General features: G+C 43.2%; 1 protein-coding gene across 2 annotated transcripts in view; it reads left to right on the top strand.

The window, feature by feature from the left end:
• Nucleotides 1-14,047: 14,047 nt before the first annotated feature.
• Nucleotides 14,048-25,723, top strand: part of fzd3b (frizzled class receptor 3b) — a 41,314-nt gene continuing 29,638 nt past the window's right edge. For both annotated transcript variants that reach the window (XM_084066880.1, XM_084066881.1), the window contains exons 1-2: nucleotides 14,048-14,130; nucleotides 15,637-16,595. In XM_084066880.1, coding sequence (XP_083923006.1) covers nucleotides 16,293-16,595 — 303 coding nt within the window. In that variant the 5' untranslated portion in view covers nucleotides 14,048-14,130; nucleotides 15,637-16,292. The remainder of the gene's footprint in view (nucleotides 14,131-15,636; nucleotides 16,596-25,723) is intronic.

Consider the following 25,723-nt stretch of genomic DNA (forward strand, 5'->3'; position numbering starts at 1 on the left):
TTAAAGTAAAGAACCTTTATCCTTGTCCAATTTATGCTCAGACAAATATTCGTTATTTTGTATGGAATAAGGTATATTACAATTTCTGAGGCTCATCTACCGTCTCTAGCTGAACGTTGCATTGGTTGCATGCTAGTTATTTATAGATATACAGTATGTACAAATAGATCCAGAGAACATCGTTGTCGGGCAGAAACCTCTTATCTCCATATTCTAACTTTTTGTGTTTTTCGTAAATTATCGCCCTACTTAATCACACTACAGATATTACACCCTAACTGTAGTGTATAGCAGTGGTTCTCAATCTGTGTACACATACATACAACGTATATCTAGGTGTGCCTTGGCACCGAAAAGGTTGGGAAACACTGGGCTAGACAATGTCATACATGCTGCAATGACTTCTGCCACCAGCAGCTCAGATTTGACTTTCTTTTACACGAATTACGTCACCGTATTTTATTCATTCCAGAATTGTTACCACCCAGTTATAGCCGATACATAGATCCAGAGAACATATTGCTGTCGGGCAGAAACCTGTGTGTTTTTTCGTAAATTATCGCCCTACTTAATCACACTACAGTGTCACACAAAAAGTATCAAAAGTAGCAGATCCACAAGCTCGAAATGCGGCGCAAAGCGACGCGTTTGAGCTTGTATATATGCTTATTTTGATACTTTTGCATTTGAATCCTGAAAAGTAACGGTTTTGGACATTATCCTTGAGGTTTTCACCCGACAGAGACAATTATAGTGTGTGTACATGAGGACTTTGCCTGGCAAAGTACCAGTGGTGGTATTTAGTATGGTACAGCTGAGAGTTAAAATGCGTCGTGAACCAGCTGTATTGGTTCTGTGATCTTCACTGATGTGTCTATGAGCAACAACACATCATGTAAAGCAAAACGACAAACTCAATTCTGTCATTTGGCATTTCATTAAAGGTGCAGTAAATGATTTATTGTAATTTATTTTGTTCAAATGGTTAGAAACTGGCCTTGTCGCAGCACACTTTTGACATGCTGAATCAATGCTGCTTGCTCCAATACTCACCAAACTTGCCACAAACACTGTTCAGGGGGCCTGCCATGACCATAGCCACACCAGGGGCCCAGGGGCACCTAGAGTGTAAATTTATGTTTTTTGTTTGTTTACACAATCTTTTCTATGTTGGATTCATGTTAATGTGTTGTAGTGCTCTAGACAAGTTCCATCATACTGTAATAAAAATAGACACCAAGTTTGGCAAAGGTGTCAAAAGTTAAGGTAAAATGTGCAGATATGCAAATTGGTGGTCCAAACACACTCAATCATAAAGATACGCATTCCAACATGTGTTTCTAATAGTCAAAAAACATGAAATAGACGCCAAGTTTGGATTTGTAGCTAATGTAGTACAAAGGTAACAGCCAAAAAACGTAACCGAATAGTCTCATATCTCCTAAAGGCCCTGGACTATTCGCTGTACATTTAAGATAATGGACATTAATGGCAAATAAAACCTGCCCAAATATGGAGTCATATGTCATAGATACGTCATACATGACCTACATCTTAGACTCGCCACAGGAAGTTTGAGTTCCACAAAGAAGCCACGCCGTTATGAGAGCGAGACAGAGGTGGAGTTTACTACCACCTGTGAATTGGTTCCCCTTGAATTTATACAGAACTCGTTTTCGCTATCTGGAGATAGAGTAGACGACCAGCGCACACACTCCTAACATGTCCAATCAGCCGCCTAATTTGCCGCCTAATAGAAAGAGCTGCTTCCAGATCACAAATGTTCAGGAGGCGGCTAGTAGTATCACAGATGACACCGAAAGCCTTGACGACCGAGATGAGTCTCAGACAGAGGACACCGACATTTCTCGAGCCGACTTAGGTGTGTGTGACCAGAGCTTGTCCGAGGGAACGTTGAACAACGTGGGGGAACACCAGGAGGGCCAACCGGTATCAACAGGTCCTGTCAACGGGGGATTCTCTGTTAAAAGTGGAGGAGGAGGTGTGCCTGTGCCACCTGCAAGTCAGCCTTCTATTCCGAGCTCGACTCTGACAACAACCAACTTGGTCCCTAGTGGGACTGTCCCTGCTAGTGTGGCTCAAGCAAACCCTGTATCCACCGGCACCATGTCAACCACCACCGGTAGTTCCCGTTTCAGGGTCATTAAAATTCCCTTCCTACGGGGCAGATGGACATGCACAGAGTTCTATGGGCGGGACTCAGACGGCTCTAGTATAAAGCATGCTGTGGTCCTGGAACACAATGTGGACAGGGATAATAGTCGTCCAGGGGTCACTGGTGGCTCTGTGGTCATTCCTAGGGCTGTCTCTGCTGACAGTGGCCAATCGGTTTCCCACCACACTCACCCTCCGGAGTCTTTGCAGCCAGGCTATGGCTTAGCCTCCCAGATAGGGAGTGGGGCAAGTGCCCTTCAGCCCACTGGCTACTCAACTGCGGTGCCTCAGCATCCTCAACATGCCCAGATCAATATACCCCAAACCCACCCAAGCAGCCTCAATGGTGATGGTGCATCCCATAGCGCCATGCTGCAGAAATCTCAGATTATTCCTCCTACCCAGCAGTTAGTCTTTTCATCTCAAGCCGGTGGCATCACAGGTGGCCACCCCGACCACCACCAACAGCAGCAGTTTTCCCCTCTCCAGCCACAGGGCTCAAATCCTCAGAACCTCCCCATGGCATCTTCCTCTGTGGGGCCTCCAGCTAGCCAGGAGCCCTCACCTGTCATAACCCCTGTGGTCCCCGGAGTTCAGGGGCTGGGCATGACGGCTCAGGGTGGGGAGGCAGCCTCAGTCCAGGGAGCCCATGGAGGGGCCCCAGCGGGTCCTCCTGTCACCTGTAGCAGCCAGGCAGAAGACAGTAGGCGGAAGTCTGATGCCTTACCTCAGCCCAGTACCGGCACGCTGTCAGGGAAAGTTGGCATGGAGTTGACAGAAAGCCTCTGCCTGCCAGACAGCTTGTTTGGACATGCCATTGCTAACAAGCTTGATCAGGTGCTGGACGTGGTGAAGAGTAACCTTATGTACGCCATCCGGGAGGAGATGTTGAAGGAGAAAATCAAAGAGCTGGTCGAGAGGAACTCTGCGCTGGAAAGCGAGAATTCAATGCTCAAGTCCCTGGCCAACACGGATCAGCTCAGCCAGCTGTTAAATCAGATCAGCCCGGTGGTGAGTACCTCGCCACCCCAACAGCAGCAGCTCTACCACCACCCTTCTGCTCCTGACACAAACGCCCCCCTTGTTCAACATGAGGGGGGCATGTCAGGTAGTCAGCAGTTTTCCACCCTCCAACCACAGGGCTCAAACACTCAGAACGTACCCATGGCATCCTTCTCTGTGGGGCCTCCAGCTAGCCTGGGGCCCTCACCTGATATCACCCCTGTGGGCCCCGGAAGTCAGGGGCCGAGCATGGTGGCTCAGGGTGGGGAAGCAGCCTCAGTCCAGGGCCTAATGCTCCAGGTGGGCAGTGAGACATCAATGGGCTTAGTGCCATCAGGGGTCCCTCCATCTGCTGCTGTCACCCCTACCACCACCACCACCATACACAGCAGTGTGCAGAATGTGACTGCCACAGTGCCACCTAGCACCACCCACACACCTCCAGACATGCTACGCCAGACACCTCAGCCTAGCACTGATTCCCTGTCGGAGAATGATGGCATGAAGCCTTTTATTTCCGAAAGCCTCGTCCCATCCACTCCCACTGTCGAAAGCAAGTTTGACATCCCTATTGACTTAGATGGGGAAGAGGAGAGTACGTCGGATGCCAGTGGTGTTGCCATTGATAACAAGATTGAACAGGCGTTGGATCTGGTGAAGAATCACCTCACGTACGCTGTGCGGGGGGAGGTAGAGGTGTTGAAGGAGAAGATCAAGGTGCAGTACGAGAAGAACTCTGTGCTGGAGCATGAGAATGCCTTGCTCAAATCCCTGGTCAACACGGATCAGCTCGGCCAGCTGTCCAATCGTCAACCAGACTACCAACAGCAGCAGTTCGCCCCTCTCCAGCCACAGGGCTCAAGCAATCAGAACCTCCCTATGGCATCCCTCTCTGTGGGACCTCCAGGTAGCCAGGGGCCCTCGCCTGTCATAACCGCTGTGGTCTCCGAAGCTCAGGGGTTGGACATGGAGGCTCAGGGTAGGGACGCAGCTTCAGCCCAGGGCCTAATGTTCCAGGTGGGCAGTGGGGCATCAATGGACTCTGTGCTACCAGGCATCCCTCCTGCCATCACCACCACACACAGCAGTGTCCAGACTGCCACAGTGCCTAGCACCACCAACCCCCCTCCAGGCATCCAAAGCGCGGGAGGACTTGACCAGGCCCAGGGAGCCCATGGAGGGGCCCCAGTGGGTCTCCCTGTCGGATCCAGCAGCCAGGCAGAAGACAGCAGGCAGAAGTCTGACCTGCTACCTCAACCCAGCACAGACACCCTGATGGAGAAAGATGGCATGAAGCCTTTTATTTCAGAAAGTGTCTGCCCGCTCGCTCCCACTGTTGATAGCTTGTTTAACATCCCTATTGCTATAGATGGGGAAGAGGGCAGTGCGTCCCATGCCAGTGCTGTTGCCATTGATAACAAGATTGAACTGGCGTTGGACCTGGTGAAGAGTCATCTCTTGAACGCTGTGCAGGAGGAAGTGGAGGTGTTGAAGGAGCAGATTAAGGAGCAGTACGGGAGGAACTCCGTGCTGGAGCATGAGAATACCTTGCTCAAATCCCTGCTCAACACAGATCAGCTCGGCCAGCTGTCCAATCAGATCAGTCCCATGGTGAGGACCTCACCACCCCAACAGCAAATCCACCACCACCCTTCTGCTGCTGCCACCACCAACAACACATCAAACGAGCCCCTTGTTCAACATGAGGGGGGCATGTCAGGTAGTCGACCAGACTACCAACAGCAGCAGTTTGTCCTTCTTCAGCCACAGGGCTCAGACATTCAGAACCTCCCCATGGCATCCCTCTCTGCCAGGCCTCCAGCTAGCCAGGGGCCCTCACCTGTCATCACCCCTGCAGGCCCTGGAGTTCAGGGGTTGGGCATGGAGGCTCAGGGTGGGGAGGCAACCTCAGCCCAGGGCCTAATGCTCCAGGTGGGCAGTGTGGGGTCATCAATGGGCTCTGTGCCACCAGGGGTCCCTCCAACTTCTGTCACCCCTGCCACCACCACCCCACACAGCAGTGTCCAGAATGTGACTGCCACAGTGCCCAGCACCACCAACACCCCTCCAGGCATGCTGAGCCAAGCTTCCATCCCAGGAGGACTCGTCCAGGCCCTGGGAGCTTGTGGAGGGTCGCTGGTGGGTCTTCCTGTTGACTTGAGCTGCCAAGCGGAAGACAGCAGGCAGCAGAAGTCTGCTGTCCTACCTCAGCCCAGCACAGACAATCTATCAGTGGAAAAAGATGGCATGAAGCCTTTCATCTCAGAAATCCTCGGCCCGCCCACTCCCACTGTCGACAGCCAGTTTGGCATCCCTATTGACATAGATGGGGATGAGGACAGTGTGTCCAGTGCCAGTGTTGTTGCTATCTATAAGAAGGTTGAGCAGGCGATGGACCTGGTGAAGAGTCACCTCATGTACGCCGTTCAGGAGGAAATGGAGGTGTTGAAGGAACAGATCAAGGACCAATACGAGAGGAACTCTGTGCTGGAGCATGAAAACACCATGCTCAAGTCCCTGGCCAACACGGATCAGCTCAGTCAGCTATCCAGTCAGATCAGCCCTGTGGAGAACACCTCACCACTCCAACAGCAGCTCCATCACCACCACCCTCCTGACGCCACCAATAATGACACAAGCGTCCCCCTTGCGCAACATGACCAGGAGCAGACGGCCCCCCCCACCAGCCCAACGTCACATCGGCATGATCCCAATCCTCCACCCAAATGATCCGACACTAAACACACACTCTCACACACACACACACACACACACACACACACACACACACACACACACACACACACACACACACACCTCCCATGAACAGGAGAGGAGGTCAAAGGAACCCTGTGATAAAAACAGAACAATGACAACATCGACTACTACCCCTCACCCTCCATTAGCTCCTTAAGGAGAAAGGCTCCTGCATTTTTTAATCACTGTCCTGTGAGAAGTCTTCTCGTCCTGGGATTTCTATGTTAGGCTATGTATGGAGAGCAGGGACCAGGCAGGAAGGCAAGGGGTGAGTCAAGCAAAACAAAAGCCCTGCACACTCTTGTTCTGCAGTGAGGTATAGGACACACTGCACAGTGTTCCATCTGTTCCACTGACTTTTTTTGTTGCAAAATCACTTTAAAATTTTGAAATGGAACATGTTCTGACACGGCTAAATAATGCCTGGTGCATGTTATTTTCTGCTTTATCGGTACTCATTGTCTAGGCGTTTTGGCTACTACACTCAGCTGTTAGTGTATCAGATATCGACATAGTGTATTATGTGGCTTTTAGCTAGTTCCCATAGCGTGGCTTGTCCCCAGTCTCCGGCGTTCTGCACCCTTAGCGGTGTCACCTTCCTTGTCAGCTCTGTTCTCTGGCTCCCAACATTCCATCATTTTGGCTCTCGTTATGTCTTTAGGGATGCAGACAAAACTTAGAACATTCACTTAAATTCCAAGGAACAAAAGGGGGAAAAAGGTTCAGTGTCCCAGCCCAGTCCTCCATAGGCCCCCCAGAAACAAAAGAAAAAGAAAACACTCACGCTAGACTTGCCTCTCCTGGACTGCAGCCTTGTCATGCTAGACAAACAATACCTAAAGGTTTTCTTTTCTTTTAGCTAAGGTTTTTTCCTTTTGCTTATTTTTTCCTTTGTGTTTCATTTGTTTCCTATCACACTTTTTCTTATTTTAATTCAAAAATGTATTCATTCTATTTACAACTTCACGAGAAACCTCATGGTTCATTTTCCTCATTTAACCCCAAACCTTTTTATTATAAGAGGCCCATTCAACACCTTCGTGCTACTTTCTCTACATGCCCTGGTTCCATTGCATATTCTGGAACAAAATGAATGCTTAGGACAGAGGCATTACTTGGTGGTGCTTCAGGCTCCTTTACGCCTGCTTCTGGGTCCCTGTTGACACTACACTCTGCCCAGCCCTGGGAGTTTGCAACACTGCTGTTACTACTTTACTTGAGACACTAGTTGCTCTGGGCCTCAAGCTCAATAGCTGCCCCTGCTCTCAGGTTCAACACTCACCTCCACTGCCTCAACACAGTCTCTACTGTAAGCTCAACACCTTTCACAACTGCTGTTGCAATTACCTCCGTCTCCCCGGCAACCTGGCTTGCTAAAACCTTAACTTCTTTGGTGACCACTGCCTCCTCCCCTATGGCTGCTACAACGTCAGTCACATTAACATCAGCCACCATGGCTTCAACCATAGCAACAGTCGCTTGCTCACACCGCCTCTGCCGTGTGAGCAAGACTAGCTAAAGAGCTGGTGACTGCTGACTCAACCTGGTGAGCCAACCCAGTCTCCTGGCACACCGCAGCATCTGGCTCCCTGCCAACCACAGCTACAGTGGCCTCTTGACTCCTTAACTACCTCTGGAGTAACCTCTAACACCATGGTTACCCTTCTATGGCCTCGACCACTGACTGTCTCTTCTTGGCTGGTGACCCCACTTCCTGTATGCGCTGCTCTACAATCTCACCTAGAGATTTTGTGAAGTATCAAAACCCTGTTTGACGGTCGTTGTCACATGACTCATTAGACCATTTGTACCTAATTTGGTGAAAAATATCACGTTCCTGCAAAACAGTGACATTTGTAGCGTGTGTGGTGCTTGTGGTTGTTTAGAGGCCCCTCAATGTGTGATTCAAAATGGTGTGGATCCGTCTCTGTAGTTGAGTTAATTATTTGTGGCATTTTGTAAAACATGCCACTCCTGCAGACTTTGGAAGGCAATTATAGCCAATCGGAATGGTATACGAAAAATCTGAACGAAATCTGATTGAATTAATGTTGATCTGCAAAAAGTTGGAAAGGTTGGGGAGTTGTGTTTTGATTCAAGGAATCCAGAGGAAAACAATGTTTGATTATACAACCTACGGTTCAAGAAAGTACAAAGTTCTTCCTTGGTGTACTAGGAGTGTGCGTGCTAAGTTTTGAGCCTACCGGTCCAGTGGTGTCCGAGATTGGCTGTCCACGGACGGACGGACAGAGAGACAGACAGACAGAAGGATGGGGTGAAATCATAATCTCTACCTTCTGGCCTTTCAGCCTGGCAGAGATAATATTAAGGATAAAGTTAGACACTATGCAGAGGCTGATATTGGCAACATGGTTGGATATGGGTGTTATTTAATACGAAAGCGAGTCGCAACACTTTGTGTTTTTGATTTCTGATGGAAGTTGGAAATTGAGTTTCTGGTCCTTACCAAACCCTCTGGTTTAGTTCTTGTATGCACAGACAGTTTGCATCAGTATAGAACCAAAGGATGTGGTTCTGGTAGATATCCAACATCTCATTGTTCTGGTAGACATCCAGCATCTGATACAGTGGAGACAGAGATGTCCTCTTTGAGGAGCTCATACTACCCTGATGTGGTTACCGTGGTAACCAGATAGCTGATATTAGCCTGAAGAATAAATTGCATGTTACAAGAATATTGTGGTACAATATTCATGTGTTCCATGTGAGTACCTTAGAAGAGGTGTGGCTCTGACTATTGTCTGTGTGTTTGTCCATGTATCAGGAGCTAATCTTGCAAACCGTTGGACCGATCAGTTCCAGATTTCTTGTGCACAGTGCCAGTGTCATACATCATAAAAACGTCATAGGCAACTGACATCACAGGCTGGCCACATGAGGTCCTTTTTACCTTTACTTTTGCAGCAGGCAAGCTAGATGACCTCTTTTATATTTTATAAGAAGGCCGGTCTGTGTATGTGTATACTATGTGTTGTTGTAGTTGGGCATGTTGCTACAGTACATTTGCACATAATGTAGAATTTGTCCTCTGCCTTTAACCATCCCAACTGTTAGGATCAGTGGTGTATCCTATATTTTCAGAATTGCTAAACCTTTCATATTAACATAATTTTATGTAATCTTAGTCTCTGAAATATGAAAACAATAATGACCTTGGGACAGTGGGCATGTAATACTACATGATCATGTAACATTATAAGCCCAACATTACACATTACACCTGATTGCTTTTGTTTCAATATGGTTTGATCTAATGCCGCATTGTTACAGAGCTGTTCTCTAAAGTTCAGCAAGGTACTGTATACTAATTAATTCACCATAACTCTATTTCAGAACTCTACCTTAACCTAGTGGAAGCTGACAGGTTTCAATAATTGTAATTGCACACTCGGGTCATTCCTACTATTCGGTGCCATTTCAGCCTAGTAACTTTCTTCAAAAAATAATAACATATAACAGGATTTTAACATTTTTCTGATAGAGGCCATGTTCAGCTGTCAGAAAAACATATTTGTCCAGCTTAATTAATTATTCCCTAATAATTATGACCAAATTCATCACATGAAGTGGGACAAATGTCCCCCCTGTTACAGGACATATGTATATCTATTAAATAGTGTTTTCAATGCATAATTATTATAATATTCACAAGTCAGAAGTCTCGCTAGACGAGATTGAAATCTCGCGATTGAATTCTGGTCTAGAGAGACATCTGGTGTGAAGCATTCAAGACAATCACGTTGCATAGTGTTCTGTCACTATGAACGTCAGATCTCACAAAAAAAAAAAAGCGCAAGGCCTATTGGCGCGCGTTTTTGGCTGTCATGGAGTTATGAAATGTTTCTACTGTATCATTCATCCTAGGATATCATAACATCATAGAAAAGGTAAGGAAACCGTGGTCCAAATTTCTTATTTAAGGCATGTAGACTAATTTCAATCCAATGTTTTAGGATAAAATTGAATTTCAATGTAATTTCACCCCAACTTTTAATTTTGTTTGTTTTACCAATCCCTTCACTGCATATTACCAAAAGGATATGTATATTATTTGTTGATTTGAATTGTTGTTTAAAAAACACCCCTGTTATTGTTCACCCTGTTATATTTTGCACTGTAACAGGGTGGACTGATAGCAGGGTAGACAGGACATAACAGGTTGGAAATTAAACCAATAAGCAAAGAAAAACCTAACAAAAACATTTAATTAAATACAATTAAGCTTATACAATTATTATAAATAATCTGAATAAAGAATGCAAAGATCCTTTCCATTCATAATTAGTTTGACCCACTTTTTGGCCACTCAATGTAACAATGTGTCCACCCTTTTATGTTTTACATTGTAACAGGGTGAACACATTTCGAACAATAACGGGGGGATATTTTATGCTAAAGATGGCCATTACTCCTCATGTAATGAAGAATATGGTAGCACATTGTGAACACCGAGTAAGGATTTGTATATATTTATCAACCATATTTTCAGATTTTTGAAAATGTATCAATTTCCTCTATAGATAAGCATAACAGGGTGGACATGTTATGCTTTACCACATCAGTAATACAACCTAAAACATTGATAAAAAGGCAAATTAAACAGTGATACTTATTCTTCTTCTGGTATAAGGTTTCCTATCAAAAATACATGCTACTTTCTGATGTCATGTGGCTAGAGGAATGGTCAGGGGACATGTACAGGTGGATTTGCATCAATGTAACAGGGGGGACAACTCAGGGACACACATTGATTTCAAGATTTTAAACATTAAAAATACATTTATCACAATTAATAACATTTGGTGAGTAACATTAGAACTAAATACTATAATAATAATGAGATTTTTCTTTATTTTGTTTGAATTGTATTACTTATATTTGTAATTGAAGCTGAGTAAACATGATTGGGGACATGACATTTTAGCTTAATACCTCTACTCAAATAAAGTGATTATTTTATATTTAATTACCCCTAAGGTACATATCATTGTATTCTGTAGAGAGGCTTTAAAAGTATAAGATAAGCTTTTTGGAATTAGTTTTTTTCCTTAATTTACACAAGATATGCTGTATGTCATGGGAACACAAATGGCACCGAATACTAGGAATGACCCACTTGCTCGATTACTTATAGCTTCAGCCACCAAAAGGTTATGCACATCTTATATATATATATGCGCTACACTGCATATTGTAAATTACACTGTCTTAATTATTTTAGCATTCATGCCATATGATTTAACTGTCCTTTCTTGTACCAATTATTAACTATACATTTGCTAAAGCGTGAACAGATCCCCAGCATCAACAAATCAACTGAAGAAAAGTTGAGAATCTTCATCAACAGTAATAGATTGTACAGGCAGCCTTCATTGTTGTTTTGATGAAAAAAGTGTCTCTCTCTCTCACACACACACACACACACACACACACACACACACACACACACACACACACACACACACACACACACACACACACACACACACACACACACACACACACACACACACACACACACACACACACACACACACACACACACACACACACACACACACCCACACACACACAGACACCGGCCAGAACATTTGGGAGGAGGTAGTGCCAGACAGTAAAGAAGTCAGTAAAGGAAGAGGAGGAAATGAGGAAGAGTCTCACTGGTGGACATGATTTAAGGTGCAGACCTGACCTACATCTTATAGAAACTAATTTGATCAAATTGAATGTGGTTTCGCAATAGCAAAAAAATAGTTTAAATGGCTCTCAAGTAGTAAATATTAAATATTTTTACACGCAAAGTCAGTGAATTTTATCATGAGAAATTGTGAACTGGTGCATGTGAACAATAACATCTAAGTCAGGGATAATGTACAGTGAGGCATGCATTATTGGGAAAAGACATCCAAACCGCGGGCAATTGGTCTTGAAAATAAACCTAGATCGAGCATAGGCTAAAAATAAACCCTGACTGACCGGTGGTCCTGAAAATAAACCCCAACTGGACATTGGTGCTGCTACACCCTGAACTGTAGCCTAAATACTGATACATGTTCAAGTTCCCAATACATAAATACAAAAAGATCTTTCCATTTACTCTGATATTAATGGTGAAGACACACACATATCACTAACTTGCTGTCGAAGTGAGGGAACAGATACTGTATATAAACCTATGTAAGAGAAAGAAGGAAAATGTGTACATGCATTGCTTTGTCATCAGGTTTCAGCTTGCTGTCATCATATTAATCTAAGTGAAACTTGATTAACATCTGTGTGTGTGTGTGTGTGTGTGTGTGTGTGTGTGTGTGTGTGTGTGTGTGTGTGTGTGTGTGTGTGTGTGTGTGTGTGTGTGTGTGTGTGTGTGTGTGAGAGTGTGTGTGAATGTCAAGTGGGGTCATGTTTGTGGTTAAACCAGTATTTAGGCCAGTAGGCTGCAGTCTCATCTGGTACAGTAGACCAGATCACATCCGCCATGAAACGGTTAATCTATAGCGCTGAGTTTAATCGAGCGGAAGGGAATCTTCGCACGCGATGCTAATCCCTAGGCTATAGAGGGTGTGTGTGTGTGTGTGTGTGTGTGTGTGTGTGTGTGTGTGTGTGTGTGTGTGTGTGTGTGTGTGTGTGTGTGTGTGTGTGTGTGTGTGTGTGTGTAAATATTGATATTAGTGACTGATTGATGCAATCAAAACAAACATCTGAAATCTGAGAGGCCATTTGAGCGGGTAACGGGTTGGTGGCAACGCATTGCCTAGCTAGTTATTACAGCCTAACTAGTGTATAGCAGTGGTTCTCAACCTGTGGGTCGGGACCCCAGGGGGTCCCCACATGATTATGAGGGGGTCCTCAGATGACAATGAAGTAACAATTTAAGGACTTAAGACCTTTTTAATACCTAAAAAAAGAAAAGTATAAAGACATTACATCATCAAAAGTAATCAAAAAAATATATAAAAACTGGTCAAACATTGGTCAAATTGTCAAATAATATAAGGCAAAAATTGTGAAAATAGCAAATCTACAATGCTTGGTGAGGTGTTTTGAGCTTGTAGATCTGCTATTTTCACAATATTTATCTGTGGAACAGAGTCAAACTAAATGTAATGCCTCAACTCCTACATTCCAAGACAAGTGCTTGTTGTCAGGGTGGGGAGTCCCCAGTTCAAATATGATTATTTTTGGGGGTCACATATTTGGTATGACACAGCTGGCATTTAAAATGCGTTGTGATTGTGAACCAACTGTCCTTGTTCTGGGATCCCCCTTCCCTTGACATCACGGACGTGTCTGTGTCCATGCACAACACATGGAATCCTAGCTGGTCTATATAATATATAGCCTTAGCCTATAAAGCTAAATGAAATTAAATCCTACAAATTCATTTAGGCTAATTAATTAGGCCTACATCAATTTCTTAGACAAAATAAAAAAGCATCAACCAACATCAACTTCTACGGGTTGGTATCAGTGCATGGTGGAAGAAGTATTCCGATATTTTACTTAAGTAAAAGTAACAATACCACAATATAAAATTACATACTTATAAGTAAAAGGCCTGTGTTCAAAATGTTACTTGAGTAAAAGTACAAAACTATTGGCATCAAAATATAATTAAAGTACCAAAAGTAAAAGTAGCCTACTAAAATGTTTGAAAATAGCCAATCCACAATGCATCACATTGCAACACATTGTGAGCTTGTAGATGTATAAAATAGGGCTGAAGTGGTTAATGTATATTTTATAATATAATAATCTATATCTGCAAAGTAGGCTAACTAGTAGGCCTAACTACATTTTCAAATACTTGTAGTGGAGTAAATAAAGTATGCTACAATATTTGCCTCTGAGATTAGATGTAGTGGAGTAGTAGGCCTACTGAAAACTGGAAACACTCAGTAAAGTAAAAAAAATACCTCAAATTGTACTTACGTACAATACTTGAATAAATGTACTTAGTTACTTACTTTACACACCACTGTCTGTCTGATATACATTTTTATCATTTCGCAGCGCGCGTTCACGCACGGCCAACGCGCGGTCCCGTGGATCCAGGGCTGCATGCTGCAGGCCAGCAGCTGCAGACAGAACAACGAGCCAACGGAGCACTGCGACTGCGGAGAGAGAGACCAGAGGGAAGAACGGTCCGCTCACTGGACTGACTTCTGCACGGAAAAGGTAACGTTTGTATCTGTAAAGAGGAACCAAAGCCACCCACGATGCTTTATCTCATACCAACTGCGACGAATTAGCAGAATTAATACTAATATACAGATACATACTGCAACTGCCGATGATTTGTGCGCTCGTTGGTCCACCACGGTGTGAAGAAGAGAAGAGCGCCTGTCATCTGCTCTGCAGATACTGTCTGTCTGCGGTGATAAATAACAGAGTTGTGGTGGGGTTCATTATCAGTTTATTTATCAGTCCTTTTTGCGGTGTTTTCCTCGCCCAATATGGCAAATGTGAATGAGCGAACTAAATTACATTGACGGGGGTTTGTTTTCTGAAACTAAACCAGGTGGTGGTGGTTTGATTTGGTTTCCCCCAGAAGAGCAGCGGTTGCGTGAGGTGTTTCTTCTTGGCAGTTGTGGAGACGAACCCCGGAGCGATAAACCGTAGGGTAGGATATAGTATAGGCTACTATGTATTTTCATCATGAGCACCTACTACATGTAGTCAATGGTTAGTGTTCTGGGTATTATTTATACAAAATGGACAGCCAGCCACTGCCAGCCGGTACAGCCGGGCCGCAGAGTGTGAAACATCGCATGGAAACGCGACTAGTTGCCCGTCAACCTCACACAGACATGTCACCGACCATAGCATGTCACTGGAGAAGGGTCTGCATTGCAGGCTGCAGGTGGAACTGTTACTGTAGGCGACTGGGTTGAACTGAATTGTCTTTTTTTCAGGGGGTCCTCGGAGATGCTGCAGGGGGCCCGCCAAACCTTTGTGTGATAGGGACTTTATTTTAATTTTATTTTTACATTAACCACTTGAATTTTCGGGGAAAGGGTTTGGTGTAGAGGAGGAAAAAGAGCAGACCAAGTACCGAGCCAAAGGTCAAGTTTACAAAGTATTGAGGGTTTAAGTCATTAAAAATGTCTGAAAACACATTTAACATGAATCCAATAGTGGGGGTCCCTGCTTCATCTCTCTCTGTCAGCTAAGGGTCCTTGGCCTGAAAAATGTTGAAGACCCCTGTTTTACATCCCTTGTTAGTTAAACAACAACCTTTAAACAGCCTTCTTTTGTAGCCTATCTGGATGTTTTTGTGGGTGTTGATGTATATTGTGTCCTTTTTGTGATAGCCTATATTCTTTTTAATAATTAAGAATGAATAACTATCTGATTGGAGGGGGATTGAAACTGTGCTATAATTCCATCCATTTGGTTTTGAGTTTCGCTGACAATGTTTAAAATATAGGAGGGAAATTCTTTTCACATCGTTGTTGCAGAAGTATTCCAGTGTCTTATGGTCTCTTGTCTCTTGTATGTCTGTTAACTGACACTGATATCTCATGTTGATCCTTGCTTGGATGTCATAGAAACGTGGGTGTGGCTGATCACAGACACTACAACTAAACACTCAACCACATACAATACTTTGTCGTGAACAAGCTCATTCTGCTTGTTTGACCATTCATTCATTCTCCCCCCTTTGTGTTTTTAAACCTGCAGGACCTGCTTTCAGAGGCTTCTACAGTATAAAAAACAGGACTTTCTACTCAGCAGCTGGGAGGCAGCACTTGATCCATGCAAACTTCACTGGAAAAAGGACAGAGAGAGGCAAAGCAGTAAAAAAATCTAGTTTTCCTTGAATGATCCTTGAAAACCTTCATGGACACAGTGAGAGATGGAGAGAATGGGAGACAGCAGAGGAACATTATAGCAACACAGAGGACCTCCAGGATAGACAGTGTGGATCTTTCTCATCTAGTAAGCTTTATCTCTCTATGTTTGGGATGTGGAACCCAGGACTACCCTTCTGACGAGAAAAGTACCAGCTGTCTGTCTGCGGAGAGAAACTAAAGTATCATTTTAATATGGATAACAATTTAATTATTTCTTTGGCTTTCAAGATCCATGAAGGATAACGTTACTGGAAATACAGTGTGATTTGATTTGTACCGGACGTTGGGCCACACTCTTGTCTGTCTCCTCCACCATCGCTGCAAACATGGACTCCATCAGCTCCACTAAAACCTACTGTAGTCATCAACCGATGCCATATTAATATCCATATCAACGCCCAGCTCTAAAGAGCTCTGAGCTAACGGCTGCCTGGATGGAGATATGCGACTGTGACCTGCAGTTTATCTTTCTGTATTTGAGAAATGTCTGAAGTGAGGATGCCTGCGTGCTTTGGAAGAGGAGATCTGAGGGATGGGTCGTCCATTTATACAAAGATCAACAGACATGTGTCGCCACTCTGCTCCTTCCTCCTCTCCCTCTTTCTTCTCCTCTCCTCTGTGGGTTCTCCCACTCTGTCCATCCATATGGAAACAGTGGAGAGCCACAGTGAGTTTACTTGTGAGCCCATCAGACTCAGGATGTGTCAGGACCTAACGTATAACACCACCTTCATGCCCAACCTACTCAACCATTATGACCAGCAGACGGCCGCACTGGCGATGGAGGTAGGCTGTGTGTGTGCGTGTGTGTGTGTGCGCGTGTGTGTGTTTGTGTGTGTGTGTGTGTGTGTGCGTGTGCGTGTGCGTGTGCGTGTGCGTGCATGTTCTCTTAACAGTGTGCTAAAATGTATGTGCTCAATTTATTGAACTTTTGTAGGCAGGCTTATAGGAACCCTGCACAGCAGCTGCTGTTTTCTGTATATTAGTAAAAGAGGGGAGACCAACCACATAGTTCTAACACTTACATCTCCTGCTACATTACTGAGGGGTCACTGCAGTTCAACTGAAAGTTCATGCTTTACTACGTTGGATGAGAAATGCTAATCATGTTACAGCAAGAAGGCTGCATGTACTCCATGTACATGTATTCTACTGTTATACCATCCCTCCACCCTTTTTGGCACTGACTTATTATCTCCACATTTGTACTTGCTGCTCATTGACTTTTTAGTTACCGGTATGTTAGTTTAGATTGATGATAGGGTCACATAATTATTATGTTATGTTATGTTATATTGCACCACAGTTAGTAGATTGCTACATCTAGGAACGGCACAAGTAGGTTACTGTGATCCTAATAACCCATTTATCAATAAGGATTGCCCTGAACTTGTCTGGTTATCCCAGTTACTTTACTCTCTAAATCCTGGAACACTTCCCTGTTGTTGGTTGATAAATGTTCATACTGACTTTGCACTTTGTCAGCCACTCTGGATAAGAGCCTACATTGTAAATTGATCGTAAATTGTTGTTGGCATGGATGGTTTTTCTTTTAATCACATATACATACAGGCATATCCTCACACAAAATATACAGTTACAAAATATATTGTCGAGTTGAGTTTAGAGGTATTTGCTTTACTAATCTCAAATCTGAAATATTTATTTGCGAAGTATATTCAATAATACCATGAATGCTTGTTGATCAAATTCTGGACATCCCCAAATTCTCTCAAATGTAATGATGATAGATCATCCTATTTGGTCGACCAAATTCCAATAGCCTGTCAGTTGACACATTTGGCTGCCTATGAGTAAGCAGGCTGCAAGAAATCTAGGTGTGTATTTTGATGGAGACCTCCTTCTTTGAAGATCAAGTAAAGAGTTCAGATATCATTTTTCCAACTCAGAAAGATGAAAGTAATTAAAGGTCATTTTGATCTTTTGATGACTTAAAGAGTTGTACATTACATGCTTTTATATTCCCTCACTGGACAGGGCTCTCTAAGCTGGCTCCAGGTGGTTCGAAATGCATCTGCTATAGGATTATTAGTGGTTCTGGGAGACATACTGTATCACCCCTGTGCTGGTTGCCCTGCATTGTTTCCAAGTTAGTCAACGTATTGGCTTAAAATTATACTAACTTTTAAGGCATTACATGGCGTGGCTCTATAGGACGTTATTGATCTTTTGTCCACTTATCGTGTACCTTAAGGGGTAATTCAGACCACTGCAATTTTCTCCGCGACTTTATAATGCTTAATTTATGCTCTCGGACTTGGTACGATGGTTTTACGTGGTGAAAATAGCAATAGAGTTGCAAGCTCACATCGTGTCACATCCATGGCATATTGTGAGATGGTAGATTGTCTGTTTTCGGCAAGTGACACCGTTGTACACTGCTTAAAACCCAATTTGGTCTTGGTCTGAACTAGGTTTAAGATCTAAAGTAGGGGTCCTGCTAGTCGTCCCAGGCTGGTGGTGACAAAGTTTGATTGAGCCTTTGGAAAGACATGCAGGTTGTACTTAAAGCCATAAATAAAACGGCTACAGACCTTAGTTTTCAACGTCTGAAATACATTTTAAAATCACCCCAAGGGATTAAGTATAATGTATATCCAGTATAATGTTTTTCTTGGATCCGAGGTAACATGAATTTTATTTCAAATTAAAAAGACAATATAAGTAGCCCAATCATCAATAATGATCATTATTTAATATATAGGGATTGGTCAAGTAGACATTGGTGCAGGGTTAGTTAACTACTTAGTTTAATGAGAAAAGACTAAGAGGATGTCTGCACACTGTTTTATTTGCTCCCAGCATGTTTTGAGAGACCAATTCCCTCTTAATTGTACCGACTGCAGAGAGCAACAGAGCCATCATGGCTGTAAAACAGTATCCTTTTCTCATTCACTGTTTTTTAAATTCTTTATCCTGTACCTGTTTTCGGATGTGCGTCCCCTTGGAATGCAACTAACTGACACACACATAATGGTCTCATAGGGGCAATGTCCGATGCATTGATTGGACAATGCAAAACCTACTCTATGTACGGTCTTATAAAACAAGATATTCACCAAAGCCAACGGAAAGATGTATGCACAAACAGATACAGAAAAACACATACGTGTTTTTGGTGATCTCCCTCTAAAACTGTAATGTACTGAGGGATCTGAAGGCTGAGGAATGCATCACTTGCAGGTAGACACAGTCCTGGCTGAGTGTTCTCTTGACCACGGTTTACAATCAGACAGCAAAATAAGCTGTTCTGTGAACAGTCGAGGCTGTCCTCTCTTCACCTGGTTGTCCATCTACCGCCAGTCGGGTGTATATGGGGTGCACTGACGGATTAGCAGAATGAGGCACCAACTGTTGCACTCTTGTTGTCATAATTTTGAGACCGCCCTCATGACCTTTTGTTTAACCCATTTAGAGCGTTTCTATTTAGAGAAATTAGATTAGATTTAGAGGCCGATTCTTAAAACGCCTTCTAAATCCTGACCTAAGTTTTCTGAAAAAACTCAAATATTTATTAAAAAAATACAAAAAATGTATGTTGCTATATACTGTACATAGCAACAAGAACCCCAAAAGGGGTTCCCGCCCTGAAAGGTATAGTTACAGATAGGGGTTCCCGCCCAAAATGGGTTAATCTCATCTGTTAATCTCTCATTCATATATCTTTCTGTCGTTTATTGTAGTAGTGAAGTATAAACCACATATAACCATTTGAACGGAAGGTGTTAGAGGGATGGGCACGAGTGGGTCAGTGAACCAAGGTGTTCTCTGAGTGGTTCAGACAAACACCACAATAAGGTGCTCTGCGATTGGCTAAGAGATACACATGCTTCTCAGCGCTAGGAGAACATTGGTTGTCCAGGTAGTGAATAATAAGGTGCTATGTTACACAGGATCTGAATGGCATAGCTCTCTCTCACACACTCACTCACACACACACACACACACACACACACACACACACACACACACACACACACACACACACACACACACACACACACACACACACACACACACACACACACACACACACACACACACACACACACACACACACACTCTATCCATCCTTCTCACGTTTCTGCTCTCCACCTCCTTTGTGAAGAAGGGAGAGAGAGGCACAAGGACTCATGTTGGGTAGAGAAGGGTGTTGCTTGGTAACCAGAGCAGTACAATGATGCTAGTAGCAGCGTCACACAGAGGCTACCGTTTTACTATTTGATGGTTTTTTTAACACTTAGGTTTATTTTTTAATGAGATAACGTGGTTCCAGGCCAAACCCGCCGACAGATGGGTGGGGTGGGGGGAGGGGGGGGGGGGGGGGGGGGGGTGTGTGTGTGTGGCAGTCTGCTGCTGTTGACCAGCCTCTTGGCATTCCTATCTAGGTTTTAAGGTTTTTACTGTGACGTGTTTACAATACAACTGTTGCAACATAGCACAAAGTGTAATTCTTGTACTTAGAGACTACCTCAATATTGTGGATTAAAATAAAAAAAAAGAAAGAAAAAAAGTTACAGTGTAATAATAACAAAACAACAACAAAACAGTGCATGGCTATTTATAGTAATTGCATGCGTGTGTGTGTGTGTGTGTGTGTGTGTGTGTGTGCGTGTGCGTGCGTGCGTGCGTGCGTGCACGCGCGCATTAAGTAAGTCATAAGTCTGGATGTTGAACCGTATAGCTTAACTCATGTTGTGCCTGCAGTACAGCTGTAAGCGTATCATATGAAAAACACTGTGGGATAACAATGACAATGGCTCAGATTACTTCTATGCACAGCTGTTGATGGCTGTTCAATACCAGATGAACGTCTTCATTTAACTCTGAGAGTGTACACTACCCCCTGACTGTAATGTTTCATTTATATACTCTCAGAGTTACAAATGGATAAATGAACCCTGAGGCGTTTACTGTGTGGCTACATTCTGCTTGTTTAATGATAGAGCATTTTTATGTGCTCATGTGAAAACCACATGAATGTCACTAACGGCCATAATGGCTCTGTTGCATTTAGTCATAAGAGGGATTTGGTCTCTCCTGTTAAAACATGCAGCGTTGATGAGAGAGAATCATTTCACCTGCTGTCAAACAGAAAAAAAACCTTTCATCTACAAAACACACAGGAACTGAGAAATAAAATGACAAGCGTGCATTTTTAGATTTGCACAGAGTGTTCTAAATGGGCTCCAAGGCTGTCAGAGTCGTACTGTACAACTAGGCAAGCTGATAAAAGACAGCAGACTTTCAGATCAGCTTGATTCCCCTGACGTCGTGTCAAGACACGCCTCGTCCGGATCCAGAAGAGTCTGTTATTGAACTTGGTTTGACCCAGGAAACATGGATGCTTGTAACTGACACCCTGCAGTACACCAGCGTCTGTTGTCTGCTCTGACCTGGCCTGGCTCAGTGGGAGGCAGGAAATGGAATAATGTCTCTCATGGGATACCAGCTAATATAATGCCAGCTTTTGTGCATTTGTGTGCATGTGTGGTGAGTAAATTAGATTTTAACAATAAGAGATCATTATACAAAAATAATAATTAGGAGGTGCGACAGATAATGGAACTAATCGATTTAATCCATTATAAAAAGTTACTGATTTTGTGAAAATAATAGATTTTCCAGAATAGCGAAAATAGCAGATCTACAACCTTGCAACGTGATGCGATGCGTTGTGAGCCTCAGATTGTCCATCGGCTATTTCTGCAATTGTTTTGCGATACAGTTGTATGACAAAGTAGAAAATAGGGCTTAAGTGGTTACGGTAATCAGATTAATCAGTTCTCGATTATTCAGTACATTGAAAAAGTAATCAACAGAATTAACGCTAAGAAAATAATCGGTAGCTGCAGCCCTAATAACAATAAGGCACGACAATGTTTTCTGACTCATTTGATGCTTAAATAATCTTTTAATCCATTGTCATAGCCTTCAGTGTATTTTGGAAGTGTTGCTGTTGGCTCTGTTTTGATCATGAAACCATAGACCATTTTGTCTACCATACCAGCCCTGACAAAAAAAGGATAGTCATTTTGTATTTTAAAACAAAATGTGGACGACAGAGACACATATGCCCTGCACATATAACCAGTAGGCATGTAACGATTCACTCAACTCACAATACGATTCGAATCAAGATATTAGGTCCACGATACGATGTTCACGATTCTTTAAACACAAAATTAGTTTCCAGACAAATTATCTTTTTATTATTATTTATTTTACACAAAGCCAGTATTTTCTTCTCTTTTTCTTTTTTTTGTCTTCTTTTTTTTTTTTTTTTTACAATACTGTGTTTTCTCTTATCCTCTTTTCAATACATACAGTAGCAAATGACTGAAAACCCATCCATGTATCATTAACATTGTTTCTGGTAGCATGTCTATCCTGTGGTAATGATGCACATAAAGACACGACGGGGTAAAACAATTTTGTCACCTGTTATTGCAGCTATGTTAAATAAACCCTCACATAATCACTGCTCCCAGGGCAGCTGAGCAGGAAGGCAACTGAACTAACAGCTGGATGTTCTGTCCACAAAAATGGTTAAACTAATTCTGTTGGGAGAGCATCAGCATATCTATCGAAACTACTTTTCATCAACAGTAGTTTAACAGCAACAGAAATATTCACTATTTCTTTTAAAAGTAGCTACATTATGAACACTGTACTTTTTCAGTGCTTTCATTTTGGATCCTAAGTAGGTCATTGACTTCACTCATGCCTAATCAGAATCTGTTTATTGGCCAGGCATGTTCACATAGGAATTGTACTTGTGCTCTCACACAGAAGAAAACATTTCTAAAATGTAATAATACGGTATTAAGATTTAATATACCTTTAATATGATACAGTAAAAATAAAAGGAACTAGAAAAGGTGCTCCTCGGAGCACAGGTCTCCGACAGGTCAGGTACGTTATTGTGGCCTCCTGGTGGCGCTATAATAGGCCAATGTGAAAGGGGTGTCATTTCTTCTTAGGCAATCAGACACTGCATTCATGATTTGAGGCTTTTGTTCCAAAAATGTGTTTTGCTAAGATTAGACCTGCTGGTGGCGCTATAACAGGCCAATGTGAAAAGGGTGCCATTTCTTCCTCGGCCTAGTGGGAATGTGCGTGTGAAATCTCACGGAAATCGCAAGCTGCGTTCATGATTTGAAGCATTTTGTTCAAAACGGACCAATCCTGCAAACTTTGGAAGGCAACCTTAGCCAATGAGGATGGAATATGGGAAATCGAACAGATCCGTGTTGATCACATGACTATAGAGATAGTGTGTACCGATTTGCATGACGTTTGGATAAAATCTGTAGGAGTAAATGGGTTTTGCACAAATCGGCCTCCTGGTGGCGCTATAACAGGGCTATGTGAAAAATCAGAGCCAGAGGTTCTGAATTGGCATCCAGGGAGTGTGTGTGCACAGTTTCGGAGCGAGCGGGCAAACGGTTGCGGAGATTAGCTGTTCACAGACGGACACACGGACGGACGGACACACACCCACACACGGACGGACGGGGGGTAAAACATACTCTCTCGCCATGCCTTCGGCCTGGCGGAGACAATAATGATGAGGGTGGTCAGTATTGGATGTGTATGTATACTGTACATAACTACATATGTGTTGAAACAATGATCTGCATTTCTATGTATGATCTACATTTCTATAGCGCCTTTTATCCTAATCGCTTTAAAATGTGTGCTACATTCATCCATTCACACAGCGATGGTGGAGACAGCCATGCAAGGTCACTCCCAAACGGATCCTCAAGAGCAGTTAGGGGTTCATTGTCTTGCTCAAGGACACTTCGACTAGATGCCAGGAGGAGCTGGGGATTGAATCAGCGACCCTGACCTCCATATCCTGAGCCAATAGCGCCTCAGACAAGTCACGTGTCATCTATTGTACAGACCAGTTATAGTAGTTCAGCAATTCAGCAATTTAAAAAATAACCACTTCACAGAACCAATGCAGAGACTTTAGGGCGGCGGATGGTATCAGTATTGGTTTTCAAAGCAGTGGGCGTAAGTTTGTTTCTGCTGGTTTTCTCGAACCTCCAAACCAATTACTTTAATTTAGATTTACCCAGAGGCTTTACCCTACGCAAGACTAGAAATATAGAAATAAATTTGTCCACTTATGTTACAGGTATTGAATACGTACATTCTGTATATCGTCGCTGTCGGGCAGAACCCAGCCATCTCCATATTCTAACTTTTTGTGTTTTTTGGTAAATTAATGCCCTACTTGATCATACTATAGCGTCACACAAAAGCATGAAAAATAGCAGATTCTCAAGCTCGAAATTTTGAGCTTGTAGATCTGCTACTTTTGCTATTTTTGAATTTGAATCCTGAAAAGTAACAGTTTGGACATATGAGGTTTCCACCCGACAGAGACAATATGCATATCTTCTGTGTGTCCATGGCCATGGTTCTATTTATTTTCTGAACTCTTGTGTTGTAAAGCAGAGGCAGCGCTGCCTCCATGCTGTGTTGTTCAGTAAGGTGGAGAGATGATTTTAAAAGTTTTCTCAGGTGTTTCTTGACTGTTCTCCTGGTGTGGTGTTTTGTTTTGTTTGGAGATGATCTCTTGAAGTTGATATGTGCTTCAATTAGGGCTGGGAGATATGACTTCAAATCAATAACACGATAATCTAAAACATTTGTGAAATTTGTGAACAATTGTGAAAATATCTGCAAACTCACAATGCTTCACAATCCGACGCTTTGTGAGCTTGTAGATGTGTCTATTTCCGCACTTTTTGTATAGTAGTATTCTACAGGATTAAGTGGTTAATCAGACTGATCAATGTAGTCGATTATACAAAATATTATTATAATTGTATTGTGTTCATTGATAAATAATACATTTTTTTTTAAATAATAATTTAAACCCTGCTTCTCGATTATTCGATTACCTACATGAGCAAGATGAAGTCGGTTATTGGTTTTAAATAATCAGTTTCAATATATATTTTGTTGCCCAGCCCTAGCTTATATACTGTATGTGTGGTTCACTAGCATCTAATTGGGCCGATGTGCTACCTTTTGGGGATTTTTTCAATTCCTATTTTTGATATCTAATTGGGCTGTTGTATTGTGAGTGAGAATGATTGGCAGATTAGGTTATATTTCCTATGATTTTGAGTGACAGGTTATGATAATGGAGAGAGATGTTTGTGCGCGTGTGTGTGTGTGTGTGTGTGTGTGTGTGTGTGTGTGTGTGTGTGCGTGTGCGTGTGCGTGTGATTGACAGTAGACGCTAATGGTGCCAGCTGTCATCTCTCACCAGTGCTAACTAGCCGCTAATCTCTCCCTCCACTCCACAATGGAGACATTGATTCTGACAGAGCTGCTATTCTCTGTCGCTGCACAACAACACTCAATTAAACCTGAGAGAGAGAGAGAGAGAGAGAGAGAAAGAAAGGATGGAAGTGGAACGGAATGAAGAGGGGGGAAAAAAACAGGCAAAGTGGCCTTAGCGTGCGTGTGAGTGTGCGCACACATGCACTCTCGTTCTTCTCGTGCACTGGTGGGCGTGTGTGTGTGTGGTCGCCGAAATGAGTCCTTTAGGAACAGTGGACCTCACAATACAGGCACAGCTCATAATGCTCCTCCTTGCAGTGTATGCGTTTTTTTTCTCCATATGCCATAGCATGTTATGGTTCCCCCCGAGGGTACAGGTTATTACATTACTCTGTGTGTGTGTGTGTGTGTGTGTGTGTGTGTGTGTGTGCGTGTGTGTGTGTGTGTGTGTGTGTGTGTGTGTGTGTGTGTGTGTGTGTGTGTGTGTGTGTGTGTGTGTGTGTGTGTGTGCATGCCTGTGTGTGTGCGTGCGTGCGCACATGAATGCATGCGGTGCATGTTTATTTGAATCCTAGTGGGAGTTT

This window comes from Gymnoscopelus microlampas (assembly GCF_963454915.1).
Source record: "Gymnoscopelus microlampas genome assembly, chromosome: 1".
NCBI classification, from domain to species: domain Eukaryota; kingdom Metazoa; phylum Chordata; class Actinopteri; order Myctophiformes; family Myctophidae; genus Gymnoscopelus; species Gymnoscopelus microlampas.